At 41.9% G+C, this 23,784-nt stretch overlaps 3 protein-coding genes across 3 annotated transcripts; 1 reads left to right on the top strand and 2 right to left on the bottom strand.

The window, feature by feature from the left end:
- The first annotated feature begins 1,994 nt into the window (after positions 1-1,994).
- On the top strand, positions 1,995-4,029 carry msx1a (muscle segment homeobox 1a). Its single transcript, XM_069678380.1, has 2 exons — positions 1,995-2,526; positions 2,746-4,029. The coding sequence occupies exons 1-2, from the start codon at positions 2,091-2,093 to the stop codon at positions 3,162-3,164; spliced, it is 855 nt and encodes a 284-aa protein (XP_069534481.1). The 5' UTR covers positions 1,995-2,090; the 3' UTR covers positions 3,165-4,029.
- Positions 4,030-10,196: 6,167 nt separating this feature from the next.
- cytl1 (cytokine like 1) lies at positions 10,197-12,553 on the bottom strand. Its single transcript, XM_069678793.1, has 4 exons — positions 12,291-12,553; positions 12,141-12,185; positions 11,103-11,249; positions 10,197-11,027 (listed from the first exon to the last, which is right to left on the bottom strand). The coding sequence occupies exons 1-4, from the start codon at positions 12,435-12,437 to the stop codon at positions 10,926-10,928; spliced, it is 441 nt and encodes a 146-aa protein (XP_069534894.1). The 5' UTR covers positions 12,438-12,553; the 3' UTR covers positions 10,197-10,925.
- Positions 12,554-12,799: 246 nt separating this feature from the next.
- Positions 12,800-23,764, bottom strand: LOC138606273 (limbin-like). Its single transcript, XM_069678738.1, has 24 exons — positions 23,756-23,764; positions 23,528-23,638; positions 23,167-23,242; positions 22,639-22,781; positions 22,485-22,541; positions 22,173-22,359; positions 21,982-22,082; positions 21,771-21,836; positions 21,498-21,632; positions 21,152-21,291; positions 20,735-21,059; positions 20,324-20,563; positions 19,958-20,133; positions 19,596-19,755; positions 19,294-19,470; positions 18,897-19,195; positions 18,334-18,508; positions 17,700-17,843; positions 17,322-17,549; positions 16,974-17,206; positions 16,792-16,879; positions 16,494-16,669; positions 13,835-13,936; positions 12,800-13,630 (listed from the first exon to the last, which is right to left on the bottom strand). Exons 1-24 carry the CDS (start codon positions 23,762-23,764, stop codon positions 13,228-13,230), a joined length of 3,951 nt encoding a protein of 1,316 aa, XP_069534839.1. The 3' UTR covers positions 12,800-13,227.
- Between the last annotated feature and the right edge of the window lie 20 nt (positions 23,765-23,784).

Here is a 23,784-nt window from a genome sequence, read left to right as displayed (position 1 = left end):
TACCTTATCGTGTCATCTTAATCGCGTATGCATGCAAAACAGGTAGCTGGTAAAATACCAGCATCACGTTGAAGTATTGTTGTGACGTTCGCGAACGATCCGATTCTTTTGAACGGCTCTTTGGTGCGAACGACGGGAACAGAGTCGTAGGCTAGAGCTGTTCTTTTTATAGTTACTGCTCGCCCTATGTCTACTCCCCTTTATGCCAAATAACCACAGGCAGCTTTTTTCAACTGTAGGTCACATGCAGCACTAGCAACACTATAACCCTCTGCAATGTTTGTTGTTTTTTTGTTGACATCTCTGTAGTCATACAGAGTTATATCATAAATTATCGACAATCAATGACATTGAATAATATGTCATTGATATGCGTCTGTGTTGACAAGGGACAATATATTGCTGGCACGTTCGCAAGTCCGACAGAGCCATAAGATCCGGCTCCCTTCAAATAGCCATAATTCCCAACACTACATTGAAGGTAAATTTAATTATTAAGTTGAAGGAGGTGATTATATACTTAAACCACAACGAAGTTTATCAGGTATTGATTCCTGGAGAGGATTTATGTTTGTTTTAATTCCTAAAGTGATGGCAGATTGACAGACAGATTATGAGGATGATTGGTTTGAGGTCTGACTGTAGTTTGCGCTCCACACACTCCTGCACAGAGTCAGCACATCAAACACCTCCTCTCACACACAGATCTAATGAGTATCTTGGGAAACACTCGCACCCAGGAATCCAGTGGGCGCTGACCTTTCCTCCTGAGGACTGTCACACCGGCCACAGCGCTCATTTGAATAGATGGAAATGGCGTGCGATCGGCTGAGAAAAAAGCAACTTTTTTTTTTCAGGCTGAATGGCTCAGTGTCCCTGGGCTAGGGCGGGTAAAGGAGGAGGAGGCGGGTTCAACTCCTTCAATAGTCTCGCTAAAGTCGAGCGCTTTGATCCGCGCGCTGCTGGCGCCTAAAAACAACATAACTTGTCTGCCCATTAGGGAGACTGACAAATCGTGACAGATTGTTTATGCTCGGCAATTAGCGACGCAGACGCTTTTCCTGAGAACTGACTACACGGCGAAAGAGGTGATCTGAATGCCTTTACTCCATTCCTTTAACCTATTTTTAAATCTTCTTTTTTTACATGAACTCGAACTTTACGCATGCAGATTCCCCACCGTCCCTTTCAAAATAAAATACAGCACATGGATTTTTCTCTGCAAGCAACGATAACAATAAAAATCCCCTCTTTTATGGACTGCAGATAATGAGAAGCTACATGAGGTATAAGCAGGTAAATCAATGACAGTCCTGGGTTCAATCTCTCCCTGGCTCCAAGCTGCCTCCTCACCTCCCACCTCCTCCCCCCTCTGACTCCACATCATTTTTGACTTTAATGGATGCAGTCAAAGAGGGGGGGAAATAATCCCAGTGATCCCTCCTCCCCAAAAGCCCGATAATTACCCCTAAATGACTGCGAAGGCCTGTGTGTTTCAATCTGATTAGAGCCCCGCAGCCATCAATAAACATAAAGAGAGATGTTAAACTGTTGTGCAGTAATGTTTAAGACTCACTTGGGCGGATTTAGCGCATGGACACAGTTAGCCATGGCATAGGTCGATTTGAATAAAGGGTACTAAAAAAAAAGTATGAAAGACAAACATGGTGAAGAATAATAGGAATAATGGCCCTATTTATAAACTGACAATAAGTTATATTTTGAATAATTATCAGGTTCATTTTAGGGTAAAACTTTTATTTTTTAGGATAAATCTTGATCAAAATACGGATCATTTAGAGTCTGTTGTGTTTATGTTTATCTAAAGTTGGTTGAAAAAAAAAAGGAACTAACTTTCCCACTCTGATTTTTTTTTTTTTTTTTTTTTAATAGCAGGGTCACGCCCACCTCGCCCCTGATTGGCCGCCTCCCTCTCCACGCCTGCCTTATTACAGCCCTGCACTCCAATCTGGTCACATAAACATGAGGACACCGTCACGTTAAGGCGCAGCGCTCTAACTTCGTGTAACTCTTCCCACATTACGCACGAGAATCAACAAGCCACCTCACCCCGTGCCACTCGGACCTGTATGGCCCCATCGATCGCCATGTCAGCTCTGACTGCTGCGTTGAAAACTGAAGATCTCCCTCCACGCGCGGCTCTCGTCAGCAGAGTCGACATGCAGACCAGCCTGAGCCCCGCAGAGGAGCCCGAGAAGCCCAAAGTCGCGATTCTGCCGTTCAGCGTGGAGGCGCTGATGGCTGACAGGAAACCCAGCAGAGAGGCGATTTCCCCGAATGGCACCACGTCTGTTCCCGGGACGTCCCATGCGCTGGGGAAGAGCGCGAGGATGGGCTCGTTCGGTAGTCTGGATACTTCTGTTCCTGCTTTAGCCATGAGCTCGTCGTTTTCTGTGGGAGACATCATGAACATGCAAGAGGACGTGTTGATTAAACCCGAGAGCCCGGACAGTCAAGACAGGACGTCATGGATACAGAGTCCTCGCTTCTCTCCAACACCTCCACGTGAGTTTGCTTTTGAAAACAAAGTCTAGATAAAAGAAGAGATTAAATAAAAACTGTATTAAATATGCGCATTTTTTATTGATATGGTTTAACTTGTGTGCTTTGGATTGCTTTCGTAGCTTTAAGACAACTTATCTTGTTTTTACGCAGTTGTTTTGTGTTGATTTTTCTTTGCGCATCAATCCAGGGTTTTAAATAAAGTGTTTTGTCCCGTCACAGGAAGGTTGAGTCCTCCTGCCTGTCCTCTCCGAAAACACAAGACGAACAGAAAGCCCCGGACCCCCTTCACCACGTCCCAGCTGCTGGCCCTGGAGAGAAAGTTCCGTCAGAAGCAGTACCTCTCCATCGCCGAGCGCGCCGAGTTCTCCAGCTCCCTCAACCTGACGGAGACGCAGGTCAAAATCTGGTTTCAGAACAGGAGAGCCAAAGCCAAGCGGCTGCAGGAGGCAGAACTTGAGAAACTGAAAATGGCAGCCAAGCCAATGTTGCCTCCAGCTTTCGGGATTTCCTTTCCTCTCGGTGCGCACGTGCCCGCGTCATACGCAGGGTCTCACCCGTTCCAGAGGCACTCGCTGCCGGTTTCCCCCGTGGGACTGTACGCGGCTCACGTCGGATACAGTATGTACCACCTCGCCTGACAGGGACGCTGGACGAGGGGCACGTGCATGGGGACACGAGGGGGTTTAGACTACTCTTATAATGCCCCTAGAAGAGAGGGGCACTTTGGTGATTTTTTTCTAAAGAAAGAGGCATCATGGTGGTGAGCTCAGTGTGACATCTTCTCAGGGGGCCAAGACCTCCAAACAGCCCCCCTGTGAGGACCCTGATGTTTATCCACTTGACTTGACCTCGCCAGTAAGTGTACACACTGCAAACATGTCAACGCAATTGAGTCTTGAATCTGTTGTGTCAGCGGACTTTGAAATAATAATGCCACTCCAGAACGCATTGATACAAGACATTCAGAAAGTAATCTGACTTGAAGATGGACCTTTACGCGGCGCAGAGGTGGAGAACAGTTCAGTACCTGTAGGCCTCTGCTTTTACGATGACTTGGACAGTGCAGTGTGGACACTCAGCTGTCCAGAGTTAGCCCACGAATACTCCTCTACCTTCATGGCTGCGTACAGCAGGTAAACAAAAAGCTCTCATAGCAGCTTTAAGGGAGTAAATCAGAGACTATTACGCAGCTTGACACTTATGCTTCCATCGCATCTGTGGGCTCCTGCTGCCGTTCTGCAACAAAAACAAACATATTTTCTAATGATTTTGCATTCATCAGTGCGTCACTAAAGTGGGTTACTGAATCCAGTGTCATTACATGCTCTTTGTGAATTTGGAGAACCACAGCATTTGTCTTTATAACAGCACTGTCTGTTGTTGGAATGATTCCCTTCGGAAGGGATACGTGTACTGTAAAATAATGTATATTTGAAGAATATCCTCATTTATATTATGAATATATTTGTGACATAACTTAACAATAAATTGTTTATTCTTTTTCATGAAGCACTTGTTCGTTTTGACTGACACTTGCACCGAAATCTGACCTTTTCATGGTCCTTTAGGAAGCAGCAGGAAAGAAAATCAGCGCTTGGGAAAATATATTTATGTTTAATGAACTTTATTATTTTCAAATTCTTTATCTATTTATTTATAGGATGAGATTTAGGCCTGTTTTGAGTATTTAAAGCATTTAAAGACACACTAGTTTCCACCCCCCAAAAATATTATTCAAGCCTGTTAAACCTGTTTTAAAATATGCAAGTAATTTCTATAAGCTCGACGGCAGCATGATATAAATATTGTGCTTTTAGGAGTTTTATTGAAAATGCTGAATGCATTAAATGACCCACATAACATTATAACATCGATTTTACAACTAACCGTTGACGCCTGGGCTCCCGTGCCCGGGTTTTAGTCTTGCAGGATGCCTGCGTTTGCACCGTGAATTTAAACGTGTCACATGTTATTTAGTGGAATGCATTGCTCCAGCTGTTGCCTATTGCTTTGAAACAACTAACCTAGATTCTGTTGGCGCCAGGAGAGTTTAGAGGGTGGAGATGATGATGATGATGATGATGGGGGACAACCAGTTGTGCTGACTTCTAAACACACCGGTAAAAATTGGAGCTTAATTGCTTGTAAACAATCCACATTGTGTGTCATTACGGAGCGTTTATGGTGTAAAATGAGCCAGGTGACACCCTATTATGAAGAAGACAGGATGTCATAAACATATTACCTTACTGCAGCGCATAAAGCAAACATCTTATTCTTCTGGAGTCATTTTGTGCCATCAGGAAGACTTACAGACAAAACAGGGATCAGATGTGGGGGAATTACAGGCCACTCCGCAGCGCGTTTAAAGGCTTTCTCTTGCAGCTCTGTGCCATTCACGCAGGGGTTAAATTGGAGTAAAATAATTGCTGTAATGAGCAAAGCAATCTGCCGCAGACGGAGGCCGGCTCCAGAGAGGCTGTAGCTCCAGGCGAGGCGGAACTTTTATCATTCCTAAAATGTCAACGGGGGACTGGGACGGGCAACACTTGCGCTCTGTGCGCACGGATTTCCTGCTCCTCAAGCTGCTGTCCAAAACCGGCTCAGTGTTCATATATAATCACTTTTATCTGCAAGATTAACCTACAACTTCCTGTTAATTAAGTTATATTTAGAAGCTTTTCTTAGAGGCTTTTCTAATCCATGTTTCTCCACCAAAGTCACTACATTTTTAAATATATTCGGTGTGTTTTCCTCTGACAACGTCCATTTTCTCCACGAGGCATGAATCAACAGAGTCCCCGACAATAACTTTAAATCACACGGATGATTTCTCCGCCTGAAAAGAAGAGAAAGAGGACACAAAAGAACCAAAGGGGATCCCTCCATTCTTTAACTCTCTCAGTTCTTTTGTCACCCGGACTCTCCATCTTTGCCAGGAGCCAAATAGAAAACAAACCTCACTGGTTTATATCATCCAGAAGATCACAGGAGGCTGTTTGAAAGCCCTTGATCCCAAAGAAAAGGAAAATGGGTTATTAGAAGTGGAATGTATACAGCTGGGATGAATGAGTGTTAAAGCAGAGGAGGATTTATGGTGTTTTAAAGGAGACGAAGTGGGACTATTTTTAAGAGAATATAACAGATGATTAAATATAATTCGTGCAATTTAACTCCTTAAAAGTAGTGTAAAGTGAAGAATTGATGCTTATTATAAATGTGTGTGTGTTTGAGGAGGACTCACCAAAAAGTTGAAGGAATATTTATTTATCCAGGCGTTAATTACTAAATATAGGTCCACGTATTGGTTTTGTTTTTCTTTTAAATCTGGATGATTTTCTTATGCTCTCTGCGCATGTAGCCGTCCTAACTACTGCCTTTATTTAACTAAATACGCCAACACATAGTTTGACATAATGAAAAACGTATTAAGTTTACTTCTTCAGCAAGCAGCAGATATTGCACAATAAATGTAACGATCTTACACGTGAAAACAGTTGAATAGATCAACGAGGAATGAGTGCAAGCTATACGTACTGTGGCACTTTGTTCAGCAAGATTTACTCTGCTGCTATTAGTTATAATACTCTGTCGACCCATTCATAACCTACATTAGAAAAATATGACAGTATTTAAGAAAGCACAGTATTATTAATAAAACGCAATGTTGACCTCGGTTATGGTGCGAAGTAGAAATTCAGTCCAGCGCAAAGCATGATGGGACGCGAGGCATGATGGACCGTCGCTCCTGTACTTTAAAAACGAACTTAAAATATGAATTTGTCTTGTATCCAACAGCTTGCACACGTCCGCAGAGCACGTTTTGTTTGATTTTTATTGTAGGCTAATATGTTAATGGGATATTGAGGCCTGGCGCTCGCGAGCTGCAGATGTTCAGGTACGCTATTTATTCAAAATATTAGACAAATTGTCCCCAGGGTCAAAAGTTTTTTGGAAAAGTATCCACGTAAGAAACACTAAACACGTCAGTGAAGCCATGAGAAACGCTGGGAATAGGTTGACTTACAGTCCAGACTCAGACCAAACTCCACGCATTAAAAGCTGAAGTTACCTTCTGGCTTTCTTTAAATACCACACCACCACCTCCTGTTCAGAGTCGGTGTGACATAAAAAGGTGTTTTACGCATCCATAAATACAGTATAATTGTTATTCTTAAATCAGCATTTAATAAAAAACTATAAGACCTATCGCACTAAAATAATGTGTCACTTTTATCCACGCGCAAACACGATCGTATCTCCTTAAAGTGGACCAGGTTGACTTTTTCTTTTTCAGACTTTTCCGCACACAAATCAAAGCAACTTTATTTTAATACATATACATTTTTTTTTAATATAGGCAATTAAAGCAACTAAAACAATGCAGGAAAAGACTGTGCTGTTTGGAGATGTGAGGATGAGGATGCTGTGATTTCACTCCCAGCACGGCTTCAAATGATCGGGGGAAAATAAATATAAAGTGGAAATGTTTTTAAAAGACAAACAAAGAGCACATAATATTTTGAATTATTTTCTGTTATGTTAGATATGTAATATGTTAGCTCTACGTCCTCTACGAGAGAAGAAATAAAGGCGTTCAGACGCAATAAAGTTGGTAATATTTCAATTTCAAAATAAAAGCCCACACACACAATTAAACCACACACCGTTGACTCGAACGCGCACCTTGCTCTGTATAATCCGGTGGGAACCCTCGTCTGTCAGAGCCTCATGCTGTAAATACTGTAATACTGCTGTAGAGATGTTATTCATCTACATACAGACACCATCCCCGATTTATTGCAGCTGCTTGGAAAGGGCTATAAAATACTGCAGAAATCCACGTTCTCACTTAAATCTACAGAAATAAGAAAGCTATAACATATATTTTAAAAAGGAATAAAATGCAGTCAGCTCACAGTAAAAGTCAATATTGAAGGAAATATATAAACACAATATTGAGTTCGACTCTTTGGTACCAGGCGTGGGCCCACCAGGCCTTTAGTCAAGCAGATGAATATCATAAAAACACGACATAATACATATAGCTCATTCAATTAATACTTTTCTAACTTGTTTTTTGCATAATGTGAATAAAACTGGAGCCTGAAAGCAGCAGACTTTGTCGTTAAAAGAGAACCATTAATGCAGAATGAAGTTCATAATAAACCAGTTCATGTGCGCATCCTGTGGTGTCCACTAGAGGGCAGTGTTTCCCTATTTGGCATTAAGATCTATAACTTGTTGAACCGTCTTTATCCTCCACTTACCCTTTATTCAAAAATGACTTCAACATGTAAATCAGGGGAACAATTGTTTGTTTATAAGGTACATTGTGTGCAAGTTTTGAATCTCACTCCACACCTCCATCCAAAGTTTACTGAGCAACATAATTACAACAATGCGGAGAGTGTGCCAATCATCTATTGGAAATTAAAAGGGGGACTTTTTCTTATGTGCACTAATGAGGCAACATTTCTTTTAAGATGCAATAAAAGAGCTAAATGTGATGGAAAATTGCCTAAAAGCCCCATAAACAAACAGAATCCCAAACTGCATCACTGATCCTTTAATGTAAATACGTTTCTGATCCGTTCTTTACAAGGTCATTTATCTCAACAAAGCAGAGAGTTATTACGGTCACCCTCCGGCTAAGCTGTTGTGTTTTTTATTGTGCAGCGTTTAACATTTTTGCAGCAGTGACACAGCATTAAATTGTTAAATTACCTGGCCTCCTGTGGTTTCAATGTTCTCATCTTATTTAGCTTAATGAAAAAAAATAACCTGGAGTCTATAATAATAACCAAACTGTGGCTCGTTTCTGTACGAGTCACATGCTGCTGAATAAGTCTTACTTTATTAGCAGTGAGGAGTTCAGATCTGATGGTTCAGAAGTGCAACTACTCGATTCTTGGCACAACAAGATAAACAAGCTGAAATTAAACTGCAGGCTGTGAAATGTTTCTGAAATGATTATCATGTGTAGTCGCATAAAAAAACACAATCAGGAGTGCTGGTTTTAGCTTGTTGAGACTAGTGTGGGTTGTCATGTCACACGTAATAGGCTTCAATTAAAAACATCTAGGTTTGTTGGTTATATTTCTGAAATGTATCACAAGTTTCTTGAGCATTATCACAAGAAATAGGGCATTTTCATATAAATGGTTTCACTTCTTTGCTATCAAATTAAATCCATGAATAAAAATCGAGAAATTGTTTGGAATTACTGTCAGAGAAAAGCAAACAGAGAGATGAGAGATTTAAATTGTATCTGTCAGTCGCGGCCTTTTATAGAGTCTGTGGTCAACCGTTTAAAATGAATTTTATCTGATGAGGCAGGAACTACAACATCCAGCGCCACCTTGTGACCGTGTGAAACACACTCTACCTTAAACGTGCAGTACAGAAATGGCCATTGCATGGGGACCCTGCATCTTGATCGGCATCCAGAGGTGCTTACAAACTCAAATATAATTATTGTAGCTCTAGTAGAATCAGGAATAGGTGTGTAGAAGGGTTGTTACTCAGAATATGACAGCACCAGGTTAAAGCAAGAATAAAGACAAACAGCAGCTACTGAAACTGTTGCTCCCAATGGGATTAATGAAATAGCAAATATGCAAGGCGGGAGTTACAGTGTGAATCTTTCTTTGTGTAGACAATCAGTCATTTTAAGAATAAATGTCGACATTGTGGAGCAAACAGACGCAGAGTTTTTTTGTTGATGCATGAAGCTCTTAGAGTGAGATGGGGAAAGAATCATTAAGTCGTCAAACAGGCAAATGAAGAAGACAGATCCCAGCAATCAATACAAACATGGACACTGGGAAAGTTTGATTTTTCCTTCCATTAAATATAACACTGTTTGGCAGTCAAGTCATGTTGGAGAGTCTTCAATAGACCAACAACATACAGCATTGACAAAACATTAATGTAGGATTAATATAAAAAACAGGTACAGCGAGGCTGGGGCTTTTGAACATTGAGGGCGAAGTTAACCCCACTCTGGCTAATTCTATTCTATTCAAGTGAACTGGACTTATAAAATCTTATATAATCTTTTAGAGGGAAAAAACATGTTATGGCATATTTAAGGTCTGAAAGGCCCAGAAATCACATAATACTACGGCTGTTTCTGTATTCAGTGCACTGAGCAAATACACAGGTTACACAGCGTGGCCAGCAGAGGGCAGCAGAAGCTGTGAGTTAAATCGGAGAGGCGGCCTTGTTCCCAAATCCAGCAGGTCCTAACACCGTCATAAAAATGATGGCAACCAGCCATTATTTGTCAAGAAAGCACCAAAGGTGGAGAAAATGATAATGGCAAAATAAAGTTAATATAATATTTTATTATATTTTAGTCAGCTAATCTGTTTTCATTTCAAGACACAAGCACCAGTTAATTTCTGCATGGAGAGATAATGCTTTAAACGTTGACCTGGAGGATAGCTACATGAAACATAAACACAATAAATGCATTTATTTAAACATTAAAAAACTTGTTAAAGAGAATCTGTCAGTAATGTTGATGTGCTGAGTGAAAATTAGAGCGTTAGTCAGACTTAAATAACATCAGTTATAAAAGAAAAGGTCCTGCTGATTCAGAGACTGGGTCAGTTTGGTCTTTGTAGTTTGTGAAGTTTATGAAAAAACAACGTCAGAGAAACTGATACATAAAGATACATTTTATTACTTAATGTGAGGCATATATAGTTTGCCAATCAAATACAATAAAACAGTTTTTCTTATATGTCAGTAAGGGCTTTATTATTTGATGTCTATTCTGCTTACGGCCATGGGAGTTTGTATTGTGTTCAGCTTCTGTGCACGAATAAGCACTGCTGAAAATCCTTTGCTACAAAACAAGTGATAAAAAAAGACTGTGAGAAACTACTGAAGGAACAAAGCGTACAATTGAGCGCTAAGGACTTCTAGTTCTTATGTAACATGATAAACCACCATGTTCAACACTTCAAATGTTTGCAAAATTCTGCATAATGCTCCTTTAAGACATGTTAGTCAGAGTAAGGGTTATAGCAACACGACATATTTCTCTTAATGACCCTCTGAGCTTTGATCAGCCCTGGTAAGTAAGCAGCGGTTAAGCCCGGCTCACAAGCATCTCTTATTGGTTTATTATTTCAGGGGTTTCATCGGCATGGTTGGCATTCAGCAAATTTCCTGTGGAAAGTTCTGCTCTCCTTGCTGGAATGCAGCCACACATGTCCGCTAACATGAGTGTGCAGCTAGCACAGAGCCAACTAGGTTCTACAGTGAACCGCACTCTGCGTTTTTCTTATAATGCATCTAATACAGTGCAGATAATGGTGTGTATCACACATGTTTTACCACTCTACATATTACTCATGTGTTTTAATGAATGTACGTCTGTCGTGTGCTCATCTATCCTCCTGCAGCAGCTGCAGCCTGTCCTCTGCGTAGTAAGGCCTGGTGTGTCCAGTGTCGATCGCCTCGCAGTCATTTGTGAAAAACACCAAGTCCTGCAAAAACACGAGCACATGGTCAAACATCAGGAGCATGAAAACAAGGTGAAAAACAGATTCAGATTTTCTTACCCGATAACAGATCCTGGTGATGATGGTGAACAGGTTCTGGATTTTACGTTTCAGTAGCACAATTCTGGGTCGCTCTCTGCAGTACTGGTCTGGATGGTTTAGCACCACGTAGAGAAAGTCCCGGAGCTTTGTTGTGACGCACGAGTTCTAAAGAGATAACACTTTTTAAATGTGCACCATGCAACACTTAACTGTTTTAAACACTTGGGCCAACTGTGCAACATTTCAACTTCTGATAAATCTTTGAATTATTTATTCTCAATGTCTTATCAGAGATTTTTGATTTTGCACGACAGCATTTTCAGACTGCAACTCCCTGTAAGTGACTTGTTTTTCTTTCTCAACTTTTTGAATCTAGGGCACTTATAAAAGCCTAAAACATACAAACAACAGGCCGTGGATATTATAAGTCTTTCTTGCTGCCCGTTGTTATTGTTATTATAACCTTTATTTAAACAGGAAAAGTCCCACTGAGATTGACAATCTCTTTTTCCAAGGGAGTCCTGGCCAAGACAGGCAGCAGCATAAACACAGACGGCAGCATGACGGCCAGTCATGCACTGATAACCACGGTCCTTATGAATGAAAATAACTCAGATAATCAGATTTGATTTTCACCCATTACTGCATTCTCATATAGCATTCCTAGAAACCCTCGGACATTCACATTACAATGGCATGCTTATTTTATAGGTTATGAATTCACATTCTAGGAGTTGACCCTTGACCCCTGTACAACCAGAAAGTACAGTGGCATGGTTGACTGTTTATTTATTAGCAATGAGGCTGCTTTTAAATGTGAGCTTAAATAAAACACTTCACTTCTTACTCTGCAACAAAAGTGCATGTTTGAGGTAAATAGGAGACTTTCAGATGGATACAACTGGAGAGAGAATATTGTTTTTGGCCTGGGACACAAAGAGTTAACCCTCTGCCTGGGGAAAAAAAGTGATCTGCAAAAAAAAACACAAAAAAACACCGAAACCCATTTTAGCACCCGCACATCGTATGCATTACAGCACATTGTTTTGAACTTACATGCACATCGAGGAAGATCGTCGGCAGAACCTCAGCACACGTTTTCTGCAACCCAACCAACTTCTTCATTAGAACACAGAACAAGGAGCACCAGCGTGCAGCATTAACAATAACCATGTCTGCAGAGTGTAACAGAGCTAAAGATCTCACCGTGCGATGGTAAGTGTGAATCTTATCCAGCAGAGTCATCACTTCTTTGCTCAGGCCGAGCGCCCTGGAGTAGCAAGTCGGAGGCGCGCACTCCGACAGCCACACAAAGCTGAAGAAGCACACGAGAGCGGCGAGTCCCTGCCTCATGTCGGATAATCTGCAGCTCAGGACCGCGTCAAACTGCAGGGACAGTCAACAGGCTTTCAGAGAGTACAGACGAGGACTGTTGCAGGTTTGTGAGTGAAGTGGTGGCAGGGGGGGAAAAAAACGACGGACGATGACGTGGAGGCGCGATGCTGCTGAGGAAAACACCGAGGGTCGGCTGTGTTTGGGAGAGCGAATAACTCCAAATACCGGGATAATAGAGGTTCTCCGCGTCATTACACAGCAGCCAAACTACTTTGAAACATTTTCTTACCCAGTGTTGCGACTTGTCTTTTAAAAAAACCCAACATATTGATGACAATTGTATTTTTTTTTTTTAGAAATGCATTTAAACTGTTGCACATGTAAGGTTTACAATTCTCACATCAATTCACAAACACACCTGTTTTTGTGGTTTTGAACATGACTAGTTGACACGTGTTTTGGAGCACACAAGCCACCCTGTTCTTTAGTGCAAAAGTCATTTGTAGAGTGTACCATTCCCATAAATCAGAGTGTGTAAATCCAACAGTTTAAATGCTGTCCATTCAAGACAAGATTATTGGAAACCACGTATATATGACCTTGCAAATCATACTCCCTGTTAACAATGTTCAGGAATGAGCAGAGAAACATCTGTGGTAACAGTTAAAGTCAGCTGCCTTTACTTAAAAACAAAGCCAGATGCTACATTTAGGATTTCTTTTTGCTGTACAGAAAAACTACTGGGTTGTTGTATTATCATATATCATCATAAAGTACCATCATTATAAAAAGAAAATGTTGGTCAGTCTCAGGGTAGGTTTGTAGGAGCCACTGAGCCTTTCTTCAGATTGAGGAAGTTTCTTTTCCTTTTCCTCTTAGTGGCGCTCTCACGGTTGCACGATTCAGGTGGATCCCGAAACACAAACAACTTCTCTCCATCAGCGGGGACGCTCGGTGGCATCACGCCTCCCTCTGCTGTGCTCTGTATTCTTTCATTCACTGTGTCCACAACCCTCTCCCGTGCAGCGTCACTGTGCTGCTGCGTAACCGAGTTTTCAGTCACGGCTGGTTTATAAATAGGCCGATGTGCTTCTCTTAAACTGCCCTCCTTTCCTGTCTCTTTAACCAGCAGAGGTGCGACATCTCTTGGAAGCGGGGCACGGGACCTGGGGAGCAGTTTTTCCAGCAGACTTTGCCGCTTTTCCTGGAGTCTGTGAGAGTGTGAGGACAAAGGAGCTGTTGTTAGTGGGGTTTGGAGTGTTGCTGTGATTACATCATGCATGTGGTCACTGCAGCCCAGCCATGTAAGCGATGACAGGCTTATTAAACATCATTAAAGGATTAGGCTGTGATGTGACAGCTGAACTAATGAGTCTTAATGAGCGAGGGTTTATGTAGCAGCCAGTAGAACTCACCTCTCTCTTTCCACAGTGCGGCTCGGCATATCTGGCATATTTTTATGCACCACGTCTTCTCTCAGTTTGACAGGAAGAAGTCGGCTCGACCCCCCGACACACCTGGACAAAAAGTCATCAATATTTTATGAAGCTGGAAACCGTGATGTAATCTCTGCAGACAAAGATCGGCTTTGATTAAAAAGTCTGATACGCTGTTATAACATTTTCATAAGTTTAGAGGGAGGGCTTTTTGATGTTGGTTATTAAAGCGATTAAACATTTAATGTCTTGTCAGCAGGGTGCAGCATGTACAGCCTGTCAAATTAGATCCACATAGACAACCCAAAATAACACAATTTTCTTCAGTAGCGTTTCAGATCTCTAAAATGTGGCACTGGGATGTAATGGACAGAGCATCTTCCCATCGTACACATAAACCATTAGTCGTGGGTATCAGCTGGTTTATGAGAAATTCTTGTGCTCATAACATTTTTAAAATGTCTGTACAGTGCATGAAATACAATGTTATTAATAGTTACTGATGCTTGATTAAATAAGGAACAGATGCTGACCTTACTTACCGGAGAGTTTAAGACAGAGTTCAGTAAATTATCAAAAGTTGAGTCTATAAAACACGACGCACAAGAACAGTTTTTCACACATGGCTGCTTGATCAAAGCGTGTAAGTTTCTGTCCACTTCAACGTCCTGTTAATTGATCTTGTGGTTCATTTTATCTGACTGCATGGCAGTGGATAAAGTGTTAAGTTTCCAAGTATCAACAATCCAGACGATGAGCTTCAGCTGGTCGGATCAACAAAACTCTTAAAACACAAAACAGCTTTTTTTCTGGTTTTAGTTTTGCAACATTATTGAGAAAACAGATTTTCCATTCATACTGTTGACTTGAATTCATGTTATAAGATTTAAAAGTGTTTGAAAGAATCAGTAAAGTCTATTCCGCAAACAAAAGAGCTGAAAAGTGAAACACATGTGCTGCATTTTCATTCCCCTGTCCCTTTGGCCCCGAGAGCTCTGATCCAAAGAGACATGATTCATCAGTAAAGTCATCCAAACACAGCGGGGGCCTGAAATGTTCCAGTGTTTTGGGAAGAGAAGGAAATAAGGAGCTGAGTAAAATCATTTTATCTCTTTATCTTGGCTCGAGGAAAGGAAGCCTTGTAGAACAGTTTTCAAACAGTATTTGTTGTTTAAATAAAAGACGATGCTTCGAGATACGTTTGTTTCAGCCAGCTGCTGTTTAAACTCTGCTTTTATTCAATCAATGACTTCACTCTCTATAACCACCGAACCACAGAGACTCTGGCTGCGCACTACAGGCTAAACAGTTTCACTGTATTCAAGTTGTAAAGAGGGAAAGGAAAGAAAATCACATGAACTAGTGCATGACCAAAAAGCTTTTGTTGGCTTATACGCTGCAGCTTGAAAGCAAACCTAAAACCTAGTTTGCAAGTTGGAGGAGGCTGACAGATGATGAGTAACTTGATTTGTGAATAAATTACTTAATGAGCGACAGACAACCTGCTGATCAGAGTAGATGAGTATTGTTTTGATACTAATTATCATGTTATATGTACATGCAAATAGTAATCTAAAGCTCAAATAGAACTGAGTTTTAAGACATACGATAAATGTCAACAGTGACCATGTTTTTTTTATGTTTTACACCATGTGTCTCTTGTTGAGTGTTCAGGTGAAAGATGGGTGGAGCACTAACTTCAGTATGGTGCAACTTTTACCTTATGTTTAGAGTAATTAAGACACTGCAGTTATACATCAGCTAAATAATAAAAATGTGACATAAAACAATGTTTAAAGGCTATTTTCTACAGTATATGGGGAAAAAAACTTGTAAAAAAACGATGTATTTTGTGTTTTTATCAAATACTCATGGGAACTTTTGTTGGCTTTTTGGCCCTTATTTATAAGACAGCTGAAGAGAGACAGGAAATGTGGGGAGTAGAGATTGGGGGATGACATGCACCAAATGATCGACAGAACGGGAGTCAAACCTGCGATCAGTGTGTCGAGGAAGCCTCTGCACACGGGGCGCATGCTCCACAAACTGAGCTAAACCCTGCCCGGGGAACTTGAATCTTAAGTGTTAATTAATCCAGCAAGTCAGTAGTTGCTTGCTCCTCCTCATTCACACTCGTCCATCCAGCTCTGACAACAAATGCAACAAATATTAACGATTATTTGACATGGATGTTTTGCTGTCTTGTTTAATATGCTAAAAGTCGTTGCCACGGATGGAAACCAAAGGCCAAGAATTTTTTCCCAATTCCTCTGAATTGTTGCCAAAGGCAACCGTTACTGTAGAACCCTTGGAAACTAAATCATCTTAACAAGAACTCTGTCAGGAACACATGAGGTGGTTTGTCAACTCTACACACTTTCAATCATTTTTATTGTCCAAAGTGATCATGTTTCTGCTCTCTTTTCTCTTCCTCAATAGACTACCCTGCCAGACATGACTTTTTTAGATCTAATAGAGACAGACTGATGCAGAACACACACATCACGGAAAATTATACAGTATATTTATTTTACAACACTAACAATATCCATCACCTCTCATGAGTCAAAAACATTCACCTAATGTAACCCCCTTGTGTAAATCAGATGTTTAAAACTGAACTGAACCTGGTTCTTACCCCGTGTGTTCCTGCTCTGCAGATGATGACACAGGGTGCTGTTTGGGGCAGAGGGCGTCAGTGATGGAGAGGAGTTCACTTTCAGGCAGGGTGGGGAGGAGGAGACGCAGGGCCTCCAGGAGAACCTCAGCAGACATCTGACTCTGCTTTACCAGGCGAGATGCAAACTCCAGATCCTGAGATGAAGAGCACGGCATAGAGCCACGTTCAGTACAGTTACTCTTTACTTCCACAAGCCAAACACTTGTATTAAATATAAAATTGAAACACTGGAAAAGCAGCCTTAATAAATACAGACCTGGTCACAGTTTGCATAAAGTCTCTTGAGCTCAATTTGTTCTTTTAAATCTTCCATGGCTTGATTGTTGGCAGTCATTTCTTGCAACCTGAAATCACCAGAGTCTCAACACTGTTAAATTTAATGGCCCGTGTCGATCCACAGAATTCCTCATTACTCCTGAGATAACACACACAGCTCACCTCTCAGCCAACACCGTGTTGACCTCTTCACACTTGTAGAGCGCCTCCTGGAGGATGGACGTCATCCTGCAATCCTGCTGCAGCCGAAAAAGTCTCTCCTCCTCGCTCTCCTCCTCTCCCTCATCAGAGTCCTCGCTCTGCGTTGGATTTGACTTCACTCTGGACTGAGATACTCGCAGGCCGTCCAACTCTGCCTTCTCTTTCTGAAGCTGTTGTTCTGCCTCCTCGAGGCCCTGTGGGAAGAGTTTTCAAAGTTCACTGAGAAAGTAATAGTCTCAGAGGGAACCCAAACCCCATGATCAGCCCTTCAACAATGCGAAGCTATAACTTGGAGTCAACTTTGCCTACCATGCAGTGACTCTGTATACTCTGGGCCATCTCCTGTCTCTCGGGGCTCTTTCTCTCTCTGATCTGCTGGATGAGCAGGCTGTGCAGAGTGAGCATAGCCCTGGAAGTCTCCAACACTTTGGTCCTCCTCTCAGCCTTCTGGTAGTGGATGACAGCCATTTGCACCGCCAGACTGTCGGCCTGAGAGCGCAGCTCATCATCTCTCTCCCTCTGCATCTCCTCCATCACCTGCCACAAAGTAAATGGAAGGATTTTACTCATACTGTAAGAGCTCAAACCACCTTGTGTTTGGTTTGGTTCCATTTTTGCCTTTCAGTAGCTTCCTGCCCTTAAATGTTAATGGTATTGAAAAAACAAAACAATAACATAACAGTTTACATTGTTCATGACACCAGTCTCCATCTCCTTCTCCCTCTCAAACAGTCGGATTCTGTCCTCGAGCCGTATCTGGAAAAGCTGCAGGTCAGATGTGTCTGCTTTCGGTTTGGCCTCGCTGGTTTTCCCCTTGGATGGCACATTCATCTGCAAAAAAACAAAACAACCATAAGGTTGTTGAGAAATGACTCAGAGCATGCATAAATGAAACCACTCTGAGGAATGTTTCATATTTCTTAATAACAAAGTGCATTCAACCAGAAATAACGAAGTCTATTGCAGTGTGGTTTGACCTGGCGGTAACTATTGTCCATGTCTTCATCATTTGTAAAACACTCAGTACTACATTAACTCAACCCTAATGTTTGCAATTTAAAATTTAATTGCAAAAAAACTCAAAGGTACAGTATTTTACAATGTGGTTGGATCATTTTTTGCAAAACAGACACGCAATGTATCTTGAATTAAATAAATTGTTTGCTTTGTATTTTATTTTAGCTATAAAATATATGCAACAAATATACCAAAAGAACAAGGCAGAAGTTTGCTTAGCCTTAAGCCACAATGACTTACAAACAGAGGTTTAAAAATAGAACATCTGACTTTAATCATTTGTGATCATATAATTTGTGTTCACCATGTGTTGCTCAGTCTCCTTCCTCCGAGCGGCCACAGCGTTGTTGAGTTTGGTTCTGGAGACAGCGTGGGGCAGCACCAGGCTGCGGTCCATCACTGACAGACACTTCTGAAACTCTAGTTTCAACCTGAGCCGGTCATCTTCAGATAACGTCAACTGGGACGAACATAAACACCTGGGACAAGAGGAGAAAAACAGATGGAGTTCCACTGTTACACTGTACATGGCTGTTTTGGGGTTACTGCTGTGAGGTAGGAATGAGGAATAACAACATCGCAGGAAGGTATCATTCTTGTTAGTTGAGGGGATTCTCCTTAAGGGGAGAGTTTGGTATTGATAACCTTTAACAGAAGAAAACACCATCATATATCCTGAACCTGTGTAACCAGTTGTAATAAACAAAACCTCATACTATCCAGAAAGTTCTAATTTTGAAAAATACCCTATATTTTCCTTCAGTCTCGACCTGCCTCTCCTAAGAAGTTGATGGCTAATGCTCACACATAACACTACTGCATTTGAATCCCATGAAATAACATGACCTGAGTTCTCATATCACTGACCTGAAGAAAGCTCTGCAGTTCGCCCTGAGCTCCCTCTGCTCCTGCAGCTCTCTCTCCATGGCTTCACTCAGAGCCTCCCTGGTGCAGCTCAGGGTGCGTAAGGCTGCCTTTCCTTCTTGGTGCAACTTTTCCTGACCCTGCAGGAGAGCGCCTGCACCTTGTCCTGATCCAGCCTCTGGTTCTTCCTGCAGCAGGGAGCGCTGCGCTCCTGGAGGTAACAATGTAAGCAAGGTCTGGTTCGCAGAGGGCTGGATGGCTCTGACTTCTGTTATGGCACCCTGGATCACACGCATGGTCACCTATTGAACAGGAAGAGGATTAGGACAGGGAGTAAATGAAACTCATAAAGCTCAATGGGTTTTTTTGTGTGTGTTTTTTATGTATCTTTCAAAGACACCTTGCGGATGTCGGCAGCAGCCTCCTCGTCCAGGTTGTTGATGAGCTCTGCAAGCTCCAGACTCTGAGCTGTCAGTAAGTTCTGCCAGCAGTGCAGGTGCTGGGCTACATCTAGCTTTCCCTCCAGACCTTTGGAAAGTCCCGACAGATCCTTTTGTCTCTGTTTGTGGACCCGCAGCTGGAAAAGGCATGAAGCAGGATTAATGGTGTTTCATATAGGTCTCTTGGTATCAATCCACGATTGATCTCTTTGCAGGTGGAATAAAAGTTTAATTGAAGCCGTAATATGCATGGCCTCCTCACCATGTCAGAGATGAGCTCCCTTCTCTTCTTAATCAGTCCACAGCGCATGGCTCGCCTCTCCTGGCTCAGTGCCTCATCCAGTCTCTGCCTCACCATCACCAGCTCCTTCTGGGCCTTCTCCTGTAGCTGCTCTATCTGCTCTGAAGGCAGGATGCTCCCCCTGGTGGAGAGGTTAAAGCAAAGCATGCAGGATAAAGCACAACTCCAGTCCAGCTCTGAAGCTGCCGACAAGATTGAAGTGGTATCAAAACTATGGTTGATTTTAAAAACACATTTTCTGTTAATGCCAGAATAATTCAGTTTTAAACATGCTTGTTGATAATTACATGATGCTATCACTGGTAACTACAATAAGCACTAACCTCCTGATGTGGGCGAACCAGCTGTCCAAACTGCTGGAGGTGCTGGAGAAGGTGTCAGAAATGAGGCCGTTGAGGCTGTGAAGGCTGTGCACCAAGAACTTCCTTTGAGCATGGCGCTCACATAGCACATAGCGCTGGTTTGCAAGGACCACATCCAGCACCTCCTCTAGCTGATCCTGGACAGAGAACAGAACTATAGGTCACATCGTGTGTTTCTAAATGTAACAAATATAAACGCTGAAAAGAATAAAGCAAATACATATTTGGCAAATGTGGTTTTACATAGTTTGTTGGCCATATTTCCATGTTTGCATATCTCAACCTCAAATTATCAGTACGAACAACAAGTTCATTTTGGGCACACACCTGACAGTCAAAGTAATCGTGCTGGAGACTCTTGGTTGTGCTCTTCTCTAACTCGCCCATCCTGGTGGCCTCCTCCAGCTCCTCAGAGAAAATCTTGTGCAGCTCCACCCGGCGCCACTCAATGATCTGCCTCTGGACCTTCGCTGAGGCCTCCTCATGTCGGACCAACAACATGCGCTGGAGCTGACTCTGGCTCAGCTTGTGCAGCTTCTCCAGGAGGACACTGCAGTGAAGGAGCTCCTGGTGACAGAGTTTAGTGATATTAAGTAATTACAGCTCAATCTCCATCCTTCTCTTACAAAATAAAATAATATTGTATTATTAATTATAACTGTAAGTTCCTTTAAGTGACAGTATACAAAATATACTCTATACACCCCAATATAAAAACAAATGACTTATTCTTTATACCTGTTGGTCTGCATGTTGACACAGCAGCTCGGCCTGCGTCTTCTCAGCAGCTTCTCTGCGGTGCTCAGCTTCCATTTCTTCCCGAGTCTCCAGGTTACACCTGCCAGCTAGAGCAGCCATGCGAGCCCCTCGCTCCTCTTTCAGCCGGCCCTCCATGCCCAGCAGCTGTCCGTGAAGCACGCTGAGCAGCCTCTGCTGGGCCTGGGCGCTGGCCTGGCCCCGAGACCGCAGGCCGCTCAGCAGAGAAGACATCACGTCCTTGTAGATCTGAATCCTGACGATCTCCAGGTTATTGGTGGCGCGCAGCAGTGTAGACATTTCAAGGCTTAGAGGGATAAAGTGTAGAGCAAACACTCACTGGGTGTCAACTTTTTCATTACACTGAAGTAAATCAAGCCTTTTAGCGCCTCTACTCACTTCTCCAAAGCCTGGGACATGTTCTGAGGATCCTCCAGCACCATGGTGTCAACCATCTTGTCTTCAAATGTCGCCTCATCTTTAACAGTCTCGCTCATGTTGCATTCTGCATACTCTGGGTCTGAATCACCTCGGTTTTTCTGACGCAAGACAATAGTTTGTTAAAATGTCTGAACCACATTGTTAACGCTGAAAAAATGACCAAAATATACTGACATTCATTTAGAAAACAGTTCTATAAAATAACAATATTAACTACAAATTTTCTTTTATAACATTCCCACACACATGACACCACGTGTGTTTAAAAGATCTGTGCATTGTAATAAGACTTAGTTTGTAGTACCCTTTGCTGAAGTATGTTCAGCCTGGTTCTGGGACCTATCAGGTTCATGGCCAAAAACCCCAAAGACAGCAGCACCAACGTGACGAGGCAGCCCGCGACATATCCAGCGAAATGGACCCCATGGTTTGGATAGATCTAAAAATGTGGACAGAAACATCACATATCTCATCAAAATAATCTTGTTAATACAAATTTGTAAACCATACAAGGAAAAAACACGCAGGCTTCTAAGCTGCAGGTGTGTTTCCAGTTAAGGAACCATCCACAACTTACCCTGTCAGTGGAATTCACCCTCAAGGTTAGATTTGCTGTTAATGGACCAAACATGCTGACATCATTCTGTGGAGTAAAGAGAACAATACTCTGGGTTAGAACACAATGTTCTTTTCATAATGCAAGTAACATTTTTGGTTTTACAATGTTGACAGTTTAGGAGTTTGTTTTTCAAGTTAAAAGATGAGAACTGGGGCAGCAGAACAATTACCTGTGAGGCGTTAGAGAAGGTGAGAAAAGCCGGAAGGTCCAGGACTTCACTTTTATGACTCCTTATCTTAGCAGTGTAATTGACAATAACTTTGGATGCAGCTAAAGAGGCAAAATGCAAATAATGTTATTTATTGCAGAAGCAGCATGAAGAAAATTCATCTATTAAAACATTTTGACTTCAAGACATACCCAACAGCGAATCAATGGCAAACGTCTGGTAGCCTTTTTCCACCACTCTGCCCTCTGATTTTAACGGTACTATTCCAGCGATGGAGTCCCGGATAGCCACCTGAGACAGGTTGGTGCCACCCACTGGACCCATGTTGTGAATCAGGAGGAAGAATGTCAGCTGAGGAGGATCAGTGTCGAGCTTCACCTGGGGAAGACATAATTGAGCAATAAGAGTATGAATCACTGGATGGTCTTTAACATGTTAATCTGTAGTGGAATTAAATGCACAAAGATAAAATGTCCTCTATTGAAACAATTATGTTGATGTACCTTAGCACACTTATGGAATTTGACCCCAAATGCAGATGGTGGTGCTGCACTTTGAACCTGCAGAAACATTAAATGCAATGTGTATTTCATTTTTTTCCCCCCAACACATTCATTTCAACTCCCAAAGCAACAAAACAAATTCTTTGAAACACACCTGAGGCAGAGTGTGGCCCGGGTTGATTCTGGTGAGCGTGCTTCTGCTGTTTCGAAGGAGCAACATGTTTGACATGTGGGTGAATGTAGAGTAAAAGGAGTGTCCCCAGGGGCCAGCAGGAGCTGAAGAAGAGAGTGGGCTCTCTGCAGAAAACAACATGGGCCCATTTATTTCCACTGTACCGGTCAGGTTAAATGAAGGCCATTTGGACAGCATGAGTGTAGCAGTTACAAAAGCTTAGTCATGAATAATATAGTAATAATAATAATAATGCATGATATTAAGTTTTGTATTAACCAATGTGCTACTAAATTTTAGTTACAGTCCTAATAGTCTGTTTATCATATATTTTCTAAATATAACTATTATTATTCTAATCATTTTTGTACATACAACACATTAACAACCGTATATCCACACAGTATTTAACAATCATAGTGCTTTGTGTACAACTTTCTAACTAATGTGTGCACTAAAATGTGGTGTTTTTATCATGTATATACTTAAAATGAATAAAAAATAACAAACCATCCATCCTAAGCACTGTCAGCCCTGTTGATTTGCCTCCAGGGTCATGTTGCATTGCATGGATACTGGAGAAGCTCTGAAGATGGAGAAATAACATTTAAAATGGTTATTAAGTCGTGCAGTTAAAATATATTAACTCTTTAAAACAAATCTGCATTCCTCAATGACGGTCTACTGACATGCATAAAAAGATACCTCTATTAGTGAAAGCAGAATCTGCAATATCTACATATGATAAGTAAATAAAAAATATTGGTTGAGACACAAGCAATCTCACTCATTTTCTCAAAACATCTCATAATGGGCACATGTGATGTTTAGCTATAGAAACATCCAATATTGTAATCATCATGCCACTCACCTCCTGTTTCTCCCACAAAGAAGGTGGAGGAGGTGTTGTGTACCATTTTGCATCCTGAGATGTGACGTCATAACACGGCTGATGTCCAGCACTGTACTCCAATACATCTGTCTCGCGCCGGGTTACGTTGTGACACAAACGGGAATATAGCGGAGGTAGCAGCAAACATGACACTTGGATAATCAAAATAAATAACCATATCGTGACCCTCTTCGCGAAAAGGTGTACCTGAAGCATTCGAAAGTTGGTGTGCCACC

This window comes from Semicossyphus pulcher, unplaced genomic scaffold (assembly GCF_022749685.1).
Source record: "Semicossyphus pulcher isolate SPU_LCO1_2020_fin unplaced genomic scaffold, fSemPul1.0.p SCAF_3, whole genome shotgun sequence".
Taxonomy (NCBI): Eukaryota; Metazoa; Chordata; class Actinopteri; order Labriformes; family Labridae; genus Semicossyphus; species Semicossyphus pulcher.
Note: the sequence above shows the minus strand (reverse complement) of the source record. Positions and strands in the feature narration are given on the sequence as shown.